A 16161-nucleotide genomic window follows, 5' to 3' on the forward strand; every position below is an offset into this window, starting at 1 on the left:
AATGTTATTTCTAATTCCAGGGAGGTGACTTCGGCAACGCGGCGAACGCGGGCCGGTACCATATTGTGTTCGCGTTCTTTGTGGCGCTCATGTTCGGGATATCGCTGGGCTCGCTGTTCGGGTACCACTGCTATCTCGTTGCTACCAATAGGACGACTTTAGGTAAGTACCTACCTGGGCATCGTGGCGACCGTGGGCCGGTACTATAATGTGTTCGCGTTCTTTGTGGCGCTCATGTTCGGGATATCGCTGGGCTCGCTGTTCGGGTACCACTGCTATCTCGTCGCTACCAATAGGACGACTTTAGGTAAGTACCTACCTGGGCATCGTGGCGACCGTGGGCCGGTACTATAATGTGTTTGCGTTCTTTGTGGCGCTCATGTTCGGGATATCGCTGGGCTCGTTGTTCGGGTACCACTGCTATCTCGTCGCTACCAATAGGACGACTTTCGGTAAGTACCTACCTGGGCATCGTGGCGACCGTGGGCCGGTACTATAATGTGTTTGCGTTCTTTGTGGCGCTCATGTTCGGGATATCGCTGGGCTCGCTGTTCGGGTACCACTGCTATCTCGTCGCTACCAATAGGACGACTTTAGGTAAGTACCTACCTGGGCATCGTGGCGACCGTGGGCCGGTACTATAATGTGTTTGCGTTCTTTGTGGCGCTCATGTTCGGGATATCGCTGGGCTCGCTGTTCGGGTACCACTGCTATCTCGTTGCTACCAATAGGACGACTTTAGGTAAGTACCTACCTGGGCATCGTGGCGACCGTGGGCCGGTACTATAATGTGTTTGCGTTCTTTGTGGCGCTCATGTTCGGGATATCGCTGGGCTCGCTGTTCGGGTACCACTGCTATCTCGTCGCTACCAATAGGACGACTTTAGGTAAGTACCTACCTGGGCATCGTGGCGACCGTGGGCCGGTACTATAATGTGTTCGCGTTCTTTGTGGCGCTCATGTTCGGGATATCGCTGGGCTCGCTGTTCGGGTACCACTGCTATCTCGTCGCTACCAATAGGACGACTTTAGGTAAGTACCTACCTGGGCATTGTGGCGACCATGGGCCGGTACTATAATGTGTTCGCGTTCTTTGTGGCGCTCATGTTCGGGATATCGCTGGGCTCGCTGTTCGGGTACCACTGCTATCTCGTCGCTACCAATAGGACGACTTTAGGTAAGTACCTACCTGGGCATCGTGGCGACCGTGGGCCGGTACTATAATGTGTTTGCGTTCTTTGTGGCGCTCATGTTCGGGATATCGCTGGGCTCGCTGTTCGGGTACCACTGCTATCTCGTCGCTACCAATAGGACGACTTTAGGTAAGTACCTACCTGGGCATCGTGGCGACCGTGGGCCGGTACTATAATGTGTTTGCGTTCTTTGTGGCGCTCATGTTCGGGATATCGCTGGGCTCGCTGTTCGGTTACCACTGCTATCACGTCGCCACGAATAGGACGACTTTGCGTGACTTCCTCGGCATTGTGGTGATTGAGGGCTATTGTTTAACCATAATTTTGTAAACGGTTCTCTCCATCTTATTATAACACTGATCTGGATAAAGGATTAAGGATCTCTACAACGAGCGGGTGGGCATTGGCCTCATACAACGGTTTTCTACGTACAATCTTGACCAAATCATAGCCTCTGCCCCCATATCACAATCTCCATTGCGGTTGGCAAACCCAATGCCAATCCTCTTGTCATCGTGCTTGATACTGCTGCTTAAAACTGTAGATAACTTTTACTTAACTATACCTTAGTAGAACCGGTGGGGCGACACTCTTCCGGTCATTCTCGGCTCCGTCCGGCTCAGCATTGTTCCGAGAAATTATTAGGGTTGACACAACTTAATGTCCCTTTGCGTGCACGACCGCAGATAAAATAATGACTTGAATTTTGACAACCCTAAATAGCCGAAAGGGATAGTGCCATACATTAGAAAGGGACAGCATGATTCGTCCCTGAATCGCTGTCAAACTTCGGTTTCGTAGGAAGTGTCATTTCTGTACGGTAGTACCATTATTTATTCTGCGGTAGAAATACCCTTGGACTGCAGTCGCTTCTAGGGACTGTGGTCCAAGTCCCTAGAAGTGACTGTATGTTACCTGGTCCAACCGCGCCATTTTGATCTCTATTTCATATGATTAAGGTTCACATTTGTTTGCAGACGTGCTCATATTGTACCGACGATTCGGTAGCCCCACTAGACAGATTGTTGGGAATATATTTAAGAGATTGGTAAATGGTAAATGCAGCCACTTCTAATAATGTATAGTAGGTACATTGTAGTTTAAGTAGGAATCATAAAGATATTCTCATTTAGAGACGCAAATAAAAGCATTTTCGCAAGAAAAGTTACAAAAGAGATGGCCAATGACAAATACATATATACAAATACGAAAATAGACGACTTACATAAGTTCATACACGCACTAAAAAAAACATAGTTGGGTAAAAGCCGCTGGCTCCCGGCGTGTACCAACAATAGGTGATTGACTACATGCATGAAATAGCACATTACTGTAGAGGCCGAGAAACGTAGGGTTGCAGGTCAAGTAGATATAGACGGCTGAGCGTAGCGAAGCAGATAGAGATACGCGGCCGGCAACCACATTTCTTGCCGAGATTTGTATAGTGTTTTTCTCAAACTTTCAATTAAAACAAAAACTTGTAGTCAATTTGTTTTGTGGCGACCTACTCGGCTCGCCACTCTACCAGCGGTGCCTTACGCGCGTAAGCGATGCGGCACCGCCGTTGCTTAGCAACAACGAATATGCAAGCTAAGTAAGCTTGATGGTAGAATGCGAAGACGTCACAATTTGACGTTAAAAAACAAAAGAAGGTTGCTTTACAGTCCCAGGTGTGTAAGGCAGTATGAAATTCCTTTACATATATCATCGTCACTCATCGCATCTGATATGTAGTATTTCCGGACCTAATATGAAGTAAGTCATGTCAACGTTTCATTACAAGTTTGAGAAAAATATTTTGCGGTTTTTGGCCAATAATCACGTTCGACGACACGAAATGCATTTAGGAATGTGAAATCTGCAATTTGTTTATTGCCCTAATGTATATTAACTACTTTTAACAGGTTTCTTATGTTACAAGGAGAAAAAAAAATTATATATTTAAACGCATTTTTACGGCGTGAATAGCGAAAAACTTATTCTTCATGATTCTTTTACACACATTTTGGCGCAGCCGTGAGCGAGATGACGTCACTTCACGCTCGCTTTTTGTATGGAGCACTCTTGCAATTTCCAAGTTTCTGGAATATTTACAATAGATATCAGGTTTATTACAGACACTTGTATCTCACGGGAAGTAGATTCGATTACCATTAAAAAAAAAACATGCATGAAGCTAATTGTTTGTTAGAATTACATTGAGTGTCTAGGATCCTTTTTGTTTTTTTTTGTGAAAATGTTTAATACAATGGATAGTGTAGGACTCTACAAGTACAGTCAGTTTCAAATACAGTGACGGCCAAAGTCGTCAAATATATCGTACCACACCTTTGTGAAGCTTTGTCCCTGGTGCGCCGGGTGCGCGTCAGCCCCGTGTCTGGTAGCGGGTAGACTTGACTGCCCGTACGTATATGAGACACTGCTGCGAAATGCATGTTTCCAGCAGTGTATACACATGACTTATAAATAGGTATAGAATAATTAATTAGGTGCTAACATTAGGAACGTAAGTCTACTAACAATTTTTTATGAGTCCATAGTTGCTTAAAATAAATGTTTCTTATTCATTCATTTCTTACCATAGAAATAATGTGTTCGGAAATATTTGGCCACTTTGGCTGTGATACTGATATTGCTGATTGTATATCTATCTAACTATGAAATCTACCATACATACCATGTTGTGTTTGATAGTGATCAGTAATTAATGTTGTAGTTGTTATCTCCATTGTTAGTCCACAATTTAGTTATCTTTAGATTTAAACGTCACTAGTGAGTAGTGACTCAACGATTAGATACGAACTAATCGCTTTTCGTTGTACAAAGTAAATACTTGAATTTTGATATGTCGGCGGCCGATCGCAAGATCAGGCAGATCGTGAAATTACTATGCACATCGTGAAAACTTTTAATCTCTTGAGGATTTAATTGCGGGAAAGTAGCACCATATGTACTGTAAAATACATAAACGCGCGACTCCCGCCCCGCGCCCGGTCCCGTTATGTCTTTTCTATGGGAGCGCGGCGGCACGTGGTTGGTCAATTTTTTTTATAGTTGACTACAGCGTATCGAAATGAATCTTATAGTTGAGTTTGGACCCATACATGAAAAGTACGCAATTATAGTTTGGTATACGAAATCTTAATTCAACCATTACAGAAATCCTAAACGTGATACCTTAAATTTACAGAGGCGTTCCGAGCGCCCATGTTCCGCGGCGGCGTGGACAAGAATGGATTCTCCATAGGCGCCTACGGCAACTTCAAGGAGGTGTTCGGGAACCAGCCTTGCCTGTGGCTGCTACCCGTCTTTACCAGGTAAGACAGTCACATTGGTACGTCCACATGCGCTCCGGTGTGCGAGTGGGACATCGTGCATAACGCTGTTTCGCTCATACCGGAGCGGTGAGTGAATCGGAATCAGTGTGAGCTTAAACGTTTGTTTTTAAAGGTTGAGGGGAATGATTGACAGTTGCACAAATATTCATTATTTTTGTATTTAAGTCAGTTCTTTATAGGGATCGCAAATCGGACTAATGTTCAATCCGGCTTGATTCGTCCGGATTTGGTCATAATCTAACCAGATCCGCCTGGACCGGATTCGGATTGGTATAAGGATGTTAAAGTTAATAAATGACATATTTTTCAAGATTTTTGCGTAATATTTCAAATGTATTCCTAAATCAATAATTTAAAGTTAATAATAAATAAACTCGGATCCGGATTACGGGATCCGCCGGACGGGATTGCAATTCCTAGTTCTTTAGTGGTAGAAAACGGTACGTACCCTAACCTATGGGGTAATAGGTAGATATGAATTTCTTATCCTATATTTTAAAGTACTGCGTGCTAAACGATGCGAGAAAACCTCAAGAAGATGTAGTGTAATATCTCAAATCTTCTATTTGAAAATGCTTAAACTGTTACACGTCAAATTAAAATTCAACGCTATTTTTACCTGTCATTAACTTTAGCACAGTCTTTGAAGTGAAAACTTCTTTAGCGGCGTTGTGCACTTTTTGTGATGGGGGAAAAAATGTTAAACTCGCGTCAGGGGTCACGTGACCGTCAAATTGAAAATTCGTAATACGGACACGTGACATCATGGTGTCGTGCAAATTGAATGTCATCGAAGCGTGGTTACTTTTGAAAAATCGTATCTCATTCAAGTGTGACATTTTATTTTCTTCATGATTAAAGTCCTGTTGCTTTGTTCCTATGTTACTTGTCAACAGAACGTCAATGTGTGTCAGTTGTAACTGACGATTGACGACTTGACTGTCTCATGGAATATTATCATGGTAATAAACATTAAACATTTGTGCAACTGTCTCTAAGAGGAATATACATTTTGAAATGGCGTTGCATTTTGCTTTTATCGAGATTAGGAATTCAAAATTATATTAAAATCTTCAAGATTCTACAATGTCTACAATGTATATATTTTAGCGCACATTTCTAATTTATAAAATTCCGAAAAGCTAATTCATAATTAATTACTACAGGGGTTCCCAAAGTGTGCGCCGCGGCGCCCTGGTGCGCCGTAGAAAGTAAAGAGGGGCGCCGTGAGTTCTATCATTATCCGAAACCACAAATATTCGCGGGTACCTATTTGAGCGCTCGCATCGGTAAATAATATAGCGTCGTATCACTCTTTTTCGACCGTGATTTTAAATTTACAAGGGCGCCGTTGCAAAATACTAAACTTATAACTGCGCCGCATGTTGAAAAAGATTGGGAACCCCTGAATTACTAGATACAGGGTTACTTCTACGGGCATTTAACATGTGTATTCTGTCAGTTATCTAAATAACTGGACTATTATGGACTTAGTGTCAAATGTAAGGCTCCAAAAATCTCTAAATTTATGATCGAAATAGCTCCTAGCGGCGTAACGTATTGGTTGACGTTCTAAAAAGAATAGCTTGCAAACGTGTGTGCTCATTAGTTTGTGGGTTAGACATGTGATTGTGTGCATGATCAAGTGTGTGTAAAAAGAAGTGAATGACATTTCTAACACGACCGGGTTTCTAGATAGAAATGAAATAACCGTGTGTATTTTTAGTTATAGAATTAAAGCACATTCACGTTTCATTATCATTACTACTAATTTATTGGCATTGTTATTTATTTTATTATAATCAGCTTTCGGATTTAAGCTTCATTATCTTTTAATAATTTAAAACACATTTCCCACTATATTATAAAATCACTTCTTATAAACTTATTCCTAATCTGTACTAGGTATGCATAATATTTCAGTGGTAAGCTATTTCATGAATAACTGTCATAATTGAATTCATTTTCATCTTACAGGTCATTATTTTTGTAATAACGTGTGCTATTTGTACATACGTATCTACTAATAAAAGTTGTTTTTATGGCTCTCACGCTCGCTTCTACTATGTCTAATGTCTATACTAATTATGCAATAATATGCTATTATAATGTATTTTTGTATGTATAATATTGACGCTACAATTCTATATTATATATTATATTTAAAGGTAGATTAATCAAGAGTGAATCAGAAAGTATCGATGAAATTAGATTAGGGGCGAACTTCATATAAATTGTGCATGCATTGGTTTTCAACCCCTTTAAAACTTTTATTTTTATTAGTAATACTCTCGTGTGATATATAAATTGGATTCATATTTCACTTACGGTGATTTTAATAACTAAACGTCCGTGAGACACTGGCATATTAAATATATTAAACCGGGGTACTCATTTATATAAAGTCGATGATTGCTCGACATGTTTCGCTCCATAACGAGGAGCATTTGGTGGTCCGACGTAGACGTGAAGTAATCGGTCGCAGAGGGCTGCAGCCCGCAGTCTCCGCGCGCTCTCTGAAAGTATAGAAGAAATGCGACTCTGTTTAAATCGAAAATGGTTTATATTACATTGAAGTAATAAGAGTGCAAAGATTTTGATAGCGCACGCAGTGCAAGTGTAATATATACGTTAAAATTTTATAGAAGTTTGAAGTTTGAAATAACACTTGCATGGCGCGCAGGCGCTCTGTGAAAATGATCCTCGTTATGGAGCGAAACGTGTCGAGCAATCGTCGACTTTATATACGTGAGTGACCCGGTTTGATATATTTAATATGTTTACTTATGGTGCATTAAAGTGCAGTTAGGTTTTTAAAAATGCAAATCTTAGGCAATCTAAAGCTATTTTGACTAACAGTAATATCCACGCCGTAATATGTGGAGCGATCGTCAACGATCCACATATATATCGCACCGGCGTCAGACCATTCGTAACTTAACGATTTTGTCAGCCTGGGTGACGGGTGCGATTTCCCCGTGCGGAGGGAGCACCAGCTGCAGACGTTCACCACGCCGCAGGAAAGCTACGATTCCATGGGCACCACGCGCTCAGACTTGAGAAGGTCAGACAAATCCCCACACTTCAACTCAGACGACTCGCACATACCTTGAGAACATGCGAACACTCCCAAATGACCAATAACGGATCTTACTGTCTTTGCAATAAGGAATAAAATCCAGTTAATAGTGCGGACGATGGTACTTAGCTTGTCTGTTACGTTCGGGTGGGTGACGAAACCGGGGATCGTATTAGATGGGTCCGTCACGAAATATGGCAGATTCGATCAGGGCTCGGAACCGGTATTGAATTACTTGTTAATATCGTTCCAAAACCGTTATATTATTTCGTTCCAACCGGCAATTGATGGAAGGCGAACTAAAAAAAATCGTTCTCTCCTTAAATTAATACCGGTTAAAATCAGGCTCTCGGTTACTCGTTCTATCTTGCTTCGATGTTTTCAATTTAACCGGTTATTTTCATTCCACAAAAACTGGTATCTCAATAGAACAATTATTTAACCGGTAACCGCAAACGGAAACGGATTCCTTTTCGTTCCTTTTCGAATGAGCGAGAACGGGTTGAAAAACAAAACGGTTTCCAAGCCCTGGATTCAATGATAGTAAATGTAACATTCTAAAACTGAAGTCAATATATTTAATACGAGTAGCCTAATTTTAATCCGTGTTTTGTAAAATAGTCCATTCAAATGAAGATTTAGATATCGATATCAGTCTCGAATATTTATAGTGTTTAGAAAACAAATATATTTACTGCTACTGCAAGCTCAATAAGGTTTTATATCTACTTTGATGGATCAAGGTAGTGATGAGTGAAATTTAGGTACTGTAATACCCTCGTAAGGCCCACGGACCTATCCGTAGTACTGATTACTTCAATGTAATTTAGACCATTTTCCAATGGAATAGAGTTGCATTTCCTTTGTTTCATTTCGTTTTTGTATGGTAGGCCTTAGGAGGATACTATATTTTTATTTTTGGCCGATTGTATCGTGTCGATATTACCCGAATGAAGACGATTTTTAGGTATGTTTTCGGATTTCTCCCGGGTCAAACTTGCCCTAGGCAGGGTTCAGGGGTTAGATAGATCGTTGTATGTTAGATGTAATGATTTCGTCGTTTCTAACATAACTTTTGAACCTCAGTAAGGCTCACGGGAAACCATTATATTTGACAGATGACAGGCTACGTGTATGTTTTTAAACTCGCCTTTTAGAAGTCATTTTTATCGTAAGTCTGAATCTGTGCATTGTTTTTATAGTTTAGTATTAGAGGTTCAGAAAATTGTTAGTCTCACCATTTTAGACTTAATATTTTATAGGAAATCTTGTTGTCTTTTATAGGTGCTATAGGTCAGAACTATAAAATTCTGACAGCCAATTAAAATTAATTTGTAAATTAAAGTTAGGAAAAAAGATGGCTGACGCTAGAAAGGTACGTGCCCGGGCCGAGGCGTCCGACGCTTTGTTTTCTATTATGAGTGATCGTGGTGATTTCTATAGAAAACGAAGTTTCGGACAGCTGGGCCCAGACCGTTCTAGTGAGTCATCCTTAAAGGTTTAACCGTAAAGGTTAGTGAAGTTTTTTAAATGTATATTGATAATTGTTATCATTATTCATAGGTGCGTATTACTTTTATATTGTGCGTATTGTTGTATGCAATGCTGCAGTTATGTTACATTTTTAGTCGACAATGTTACTTAATATATATTTAGGTATATGATAATTTCTAGTTCTTTACTACTTACTCTCTTGATCCTCGTATTCTCTTAAACTCTAAATTCTATAGGATTTCTATTAGAACATATGTACCTGATACATAACATTCTTTCATTTCGTATATCGTTCTCAAGTTACGTGGGGTTCGCGCTGATATACCTGAATTGAAATTTTACAAATAATACAAACATATTTTTACAATAATGATTGTTATGTATGCGAATTGCTTAATAATGCATTTATTTTTGAGCTATATACAACACACAAGACTGATAAAGTTAGAATCCTATGAATTTGTATGTTTTGTGCACAATAAATTAATTTGTCTTTTATTTTGTTTTTTGTTTTATTTACTCTAACGCTATGAACACTCGCCTCCCGTCCCGAACCAGCTTGTTGTAGAAAGCTTATATGCAGTTTAGAAACTTATTTAGCAAGCAAACGGATACTTTGATACACTAATAAACTTATTTACCCAGATTTTTTCATTGATAACTTTAAGTTCTTGTTTTTAATGACTGTCTAATGCCGTTCCATTGAGGTTGGGATGAGTGGAGATGGGAGGACTTAAACAGCGGGGTTGTAAATCAGCGGAGCGGAGAAGATATATGGACTAATAATATTAACCAATGATTTTATTTAATCTTTATTGCACTTACAAAAGGCGGACTTAAAGCCAGGAGGCTTTCTGTACCAGTCAACCTTAAGGCTAAGCAGAGATTTGTGAGCGGTGCTATAACTACAGCAGCAAAACCAAATCAAACAAAAATACATATAATATTGAAAAATACATATTGGTTGATACTCTCATCTCCACTCGTCTTACCTTGTAGATAAACTTTATAACAATATGTTAAAAATAATAAGTTTCATCAATAATTATACACGTACTGTCTGTGTGATGTATATTTAAAAAAATCTTTGGAATCTTCAAAATTCTTCTCTTCCTCTCAGTCTATACTCAGTGCCTGTGACTGCTGCAGATATGTCTAGATTCATTATCATTCTACATTTTTACTTTTTCTGTATTTATTCGAAAATAAGGCCATAAAATTATACCTACACCGGTCTATAAATCTAATCTATATGGATCTAAAAAGTATGTTAACAGAAAAGACACACTCATCGGCCAAATACATTATTTCGCACATTATAATTACAAAATGATGTGCTTAAAACTTTAAACGCCAAGAACCCCTAAAGGAGTCGTTACTAGTCGTGTCCACAGCGCCAAGGACAACAGGTGTCATGACATACGCTGTAAATGTAACCTTCACACTTTCTATTAAGGGTTACATTACCTTGCTTGCGCCCGGGAGCTTGCAGTTTGAGTGATGTTTGTGTTTAGGACATAAAGCGCCTTAAAGGTTAATTAGCTAAATGACCAAGAGGCCAATTCGAACTTATATTTGGATGTCATAATAATTATCATTCGCCCGTGCGTTTCGCTCGAGCCAATAGGAGAAAAACATGTACGAATGATAACAAGTCATGCCCTTTTTGGTTATATACTTTCAAGGTCCATATAGAAGGGTTTATTGAGGATAACTTAATGACTATAACAATGCAATCGCCCGATTAACCCTTTGAATGCTACGCGCATCGTGCGCGGGGCATTGTGAACCTTGTCGGAATGTCGGAAGGTTGATATTGAGCTGAAGCCGCGCGCGTCAGTTGACGTCGCAAAGCGGCGGCGGTCAAAGGGTTAAATGCGTGTCCATATCATCTGCAGCATTCACGGACCATCTTATGCTTCTAAATGTCTATATAAGTGGTACAACGGTGAGACCTTTTGTTAATATTTTAGCGTGGCGAACGGGCACGAGACTGAGAGATGGAGACTTTGCCCCCAGAAGGGGGCCGGAGCCCCGGCCATAGTATAAGGAACATTTACTAGTAATAATTTAACCCACTTCCATTCTGCAATATTTTTATTACTATTTTAAATAAATCAATTCTTATTCATAACATGCTTTTCATTCATTGGCGATAAATACCCGTATTTTTATTGATCAAAATTAAAGTCATTCACTTCTTTTTGATGTAGTCGATGTTAAGTACATATACAGTGTCCTTTTGCATGCTAATTGTTTTAGCAGTAGAGCAAAATATGCTTAACCTTTTCGCCGCCATTGACTTGATATAAAGTCAGTACATTTCGTGCCACACACGCCACGACTGCATATCAAGTCGTGATTTTGGTCACGTGTCACGTATACAACGTGTGATTTTTGACGTTGCGTCCATGACACTATTACATTGGCGAAGCGGCGAAAAGGTTAACTATTTAGAAACTAGGCTGAGCTACAGCAACACATTCAGTAGAACTGCAAATAAATTAGGTGAAACCACATATTTTTGGTTGATCGCGTGTATTTGCACTTTTTATTTATTTGACGGTATTTAGACACAACCATGATCATCATAACATATCATTAAGATAATTACGTTAGATTGATTAGATGATCTACCTGTGAATTTTGTATCCTTTTTAAACGCTTAACGTGCGTTTACATTAGTTACATACCTACTCTTTATAATAGTGAAATACTATACTGTCACTAAGTAAACAAGAGTAAGAGTAAATACATATATCGATAAATATCTATAACATACTTTAAAAAAATATGAATTACCTTTACCCGAGTATACCCTTCACTTGAAAACATGGGTTGAATGGAACTCCGTAGTCTCTTCAGAAAGAAACACATGCAATTGCTTATTCGTGTCTATTCTTCTAGCTCTCTGTCATCATGAGATTTTTTATAACGGTCGATATTTTATTACAGTAATTTTTAAGGTTTTGCGTACCTACTAAAGATGTACTTAGATAAATATCTACAACTTATGTGTGTACACAAATGTGTGGATGAAGAACGATAGCATATAGTTAATAAATTGTACGCCTTTGTAAGGCAGGATATGGAGAACATGACTCATTTACCTAAGACCTTTGTAGAACCCATAACCATACAATAAAATATTTTTGATTTTGATTTATATTAAACAGGACATTATGAATTATAACTACGTGATAGATATGACATACGCTTCCATAAAAACAGCGGAAGGTAACTCTTTTCTGGTAAATAATGGTAGATCCCAGTTGAAAATGCAGTCCATATCGAATATCAATATCCAACTTTTTAAATGTATTTTATTGGCGACCTCAAAAGTTCTAATTTTGGATACCTAGATTTTTGTTTTAACTGACAATTATACTTCGTCAACACGTTAAAGATACATCGACTTTTGAGGTCGATAGTGCTACGAAGTACTTGTCTTATTTGGTAAACCTCTTTCTTACCGTAATATATGTATCTTTTTGTATAAAATTTCAAAATTTTATGTTTAGACAACGGCCTAACCAAATAAGACACGTACGGTATAATTCTATGATAAACGAATCGTAACAATGTTCACATCTTATATCATCTTGAAACACCAGCTTCGGAGACGGCATCACGTTCCCGCTGCCGATCCCCGAGGAAGACACCGAGTCCCTGCTGAGCTCCGAGCGCTGGGACCGCTGGGGCGAACGTGCGCGGCCGTTCGATGAGCGAGAGAGCTCCTCCTTCGACGAGCTATGAGTATAAACTGCGGTGTCCACTGTACTATGGTTTTACGACAGTTGGGCGCCACTGTAATGTTTGTAACATTAAAACAAGTTAGGATACATATTGAGGAAACACACGTAGTCCCTGCTTAGTGCCGAGTGTTGGGTCCGCTGGGACAAACGTGTCTGGCCATTCGATGAGCGATAGAGCTCATAGTGCGCCGAACGAGTGTAAGCTGTGGTGTCCAACTGTCCACTGTACAACGGTTTTACTAGAGTTGGGCGCCACTGTAAACTTTGTAACATTAAAACAAGTTAGGATAATATTGAGAGAACACACGTAGTCCCTGCTGAGTGCTGAGTGCTGGGGCAAACATGCGCGGCCATGTGATGAGCGAGAGACTTCCTCTTTCGACGAGCTATGAGTAAGCTGCGGTGCCCACTTTACAACGGTTGTCTAGAGTTGGGCGCCACTGTAAAGTTTGTAAAATTAAAACAATACATACATATTGAGGGAAAACACGTAGCTCGGCTGAGTGTGGAGCGCTGGGACTGCTGGGGCGAACGCACGCGGCCGTTCGATGAGCGAGAGAGTTCATCGTTCGACGGACTATGAGTGTAAGCTGCGAGCTTCGGTGTCCACTGTGCAACGCTTTTACTGGAGTTGGGCGCTACTGTAAAGTTTTTAAGACTAAAACAGGATACATATTGTGGGAAAACACGTAGTTGATGCTGAGTGCCGCGCGCTGGGACCGCTGGAGAGAATGTGCGCGGCCGTTCGATGAGCGAGAGAGCTCCTCCTTCGACGAGCTATGAGTGTAAGCTGCGTTGTCCACTGTAGAACGGTTTTACTAGAGTTGGGCCACTATTAACTTTGTAACACTAAAACACGTTAGGATACATATTAAAGAAAAACACGTAATCCCTGCTGAGTGCAAAGCGCTGGGATCGCTGGGACGTTTGTATAGAAAAGCGGTCGTCTACTCTCTTCCGAAGGAAGAGACGTAGGCTCTGTTATGTTGCGAGCCGCTGAGGCGCTCGGCATAGGTAGATAGGAGCGCGCAAAGAGCCCTCTGTGCGTTAGAACAGCACGTTATCAGAAAAAAAAACGAGTAGTGGGTAGCCTATTGACAGCCTTAGGTACTTAAAAAAACATTCCGAAACAGTATTAACTAACTCTACTGCTAAACAATAAAACACGAAAGCTTACTATCCCCGAATCTCGCTTAACTAGATTCCAAAGTACTACTTCAGGAATATGAGGTATATTCCTACTTACATTCCAAGATGTCAGATACAGAAAGCCATGTATTGGCATTTAACCCTAACGGCATTGAATTATAGTCGGAAATTACATACACGTAATACGCTCAAAATTTTTAGTACTTATGAATTTTCTGAAATGAGTTTTACGCCTAAAATTGTTGGGTGCGTGGCAAAGCGACTGTATCGTAGTGATTTTAAGGTTCAATGGTTCAAATCTATAAGATGTTTTGGTGATGTAGGGCGATCGACCACATCGCAGGCGAGCGCTCATATTATTACATAGATTTGAACCTTAACACTATCACGTTACAGTTGCTTTTTAAAGAATATTGTTGCTTTGCCACTTGGTTAATACGGTAGCTGACTATTTGCATAAAAGAAACAATGGCTTTTGTTTAACAGATTAGGGTCTGAAGGCTTAAAATCTTTTGAGAAAATTCATAATATACGTCCTCGTTGGACTACTCGTAATTACAAAACTTGGGCTAATATGGCACCACAACAAAGCTTTAGTTCGAATATTTCTTAGTTTTCTTACGATCACATTAGGTGGGGTTTTCTTATACTCAATCTAAGCAAATTCAAAAGTTATAATCCACTTGGTTCTCACTGGGTAGGGGTACTTAAGTAAGTAGGCAGAACTGGAAGTCGGGGCATCGACTATATATTCGCCTGCAATAATTTATCTTGAACAAAGAAATGCGCTGAAGTATGGTTTTAATATATAGTTAGGTTCGATTTATACGTTAGTTCGGTTTATATGGGCCGATTTTTATCACAATATTTTTGCTCACTTTATTGTGCAATATATTATTGCAGATGACTTTATCTGCTCCGAATAGGTACCTAAGTGTGTCCATTTACCCAAGTGTGTCTAGCAAAACTTCCGTGAGACATAGAGACTTGATGTGCCCCCCGTTGAAGCTCCTCGTTATGGAGAGAAATAATATCGAGAAATCTTCTAAAAATACGTGAGTGACTCGTTTTAATATACTTATTTAAAAGTACAAGAAGCTAACTTGTAGTACAAGAATATTTCAACCAGTACTGAAGCTTCTCAGTGTAAGTTTTAGAAAAATGGTGCTGAAAGGGGACGAATGTTAGGATTGTTATGTCCTTAGTTTATAGTTACTTGTTTTAATATTATTGAAATTGGATATTTATGTCAAAATCATGAATTAATTTATTTATGATTTGTTAACCGTTTATAAGACATTAGGGTGTCAGAATTTAATGCAAAATTGAAGCCTATCACTTTGAAATAGAGTTCAAAATCAGGCGGGAAATATATTCCCTCTGCCTTATAAAGGCTTAATCTAAGTTAGCCCTGTTTGTTGGTTTATGTCAAGTTTATAATTATTATCTAGATAGTAAATATCATAAGCAAACTACAGTAAATTCTAGTATCTTTGCATGCTCGGCTAACTGTAAACGGGTAAGAAGCTAGGTATATTGTCTCAAATTGTTTGCCCTAATTAATCTTATATTTTTTTACTCTGATTTAATATTTTTTCGTAAGAATATTATCTTAAAGGCATACGTAGGTACAGTCAGCATCAATAGTAGCGGATGAAACAACGCGCCAAAAGTATCTGATATTCTGGATAAGTTTTCCAAATATAGATAAATCTCTAAAATTTACATTCAAAAGTAAATCTTTTACCGTCTTAATCGTTCTACACATAGAACCACCACATTTTGTTAAGCCGTTACAGAATGGTAGATACTTTTGAAACCTTGTTTGATCCGCTACTTTTGATGCTGACTGTACATCATAGGTTATCCAAGCATTTAAAAGTTATCAGGATTACAATTTATTTAACCTTTTCGTCGCCATTGACTTGATATAAAGTCAGTACATTTCGTGCCCCATACGCTACGACTTGATACTCGTATCAAGTGATGGTATACGATACGTGCGATTTTTGACGAGGCGGCGAAAAGGTTAAAAGGTGCATTAGGGTATCTTTGGAAACGAGGTAATTTCGAAAACCGCAAGTATATTCAACCTCAAGCTCTCAAATATTGTCTACGCTACGGAGGTATATTAGTACATTATGATACAAGTG

At 39.4% G+C, this 16161-nt stretch overlaps 1 protein-coding gene across 1 annotated transcript in view; it reads left to right on the plus strand.

Moving 5' to 3' along the window:
* LOC133531872 (palmitoyltransferase ZDHHC15B) overlaps positions 1 to 16161 on the plus strand; it is a 31806-nt gene extending 15645 nt beyond the window's left edge. Inside the window, exons 6-8 of the mRNA XM_061870272.1 lie at positions 21 to 162; positions 4384 to 4510; positions 12719 to 16161. Of these exons, the coding sequence (XP_061726256.1) occupies positions 21 to 162; positions 4384 to 4510; positions 12719 to 12860 (411 nt within the window). The 3' untranslated portion in view covers positions 12861 to 16161. The remainder of the gene's footprint in view (positions 1 to 20; positions 163 to 4383; positions 4511 to 12718) is intronic.

The sequence above is a fragment of the Cydia pomonella genome, chromosome 2 (genome assembly GCF_033807575.1).
Source record: "Cydia pomonella isolate Wapato2018A chromosome 2, ilCydPomo1, whole genome shotgun sequence".
Classification (NCBI taxonomy): Eukaryota; Metazoa; Arthropoda; class Insecta; order Lepidoptera; family Tortricidae; genus Cydia; species Cydia pomonella.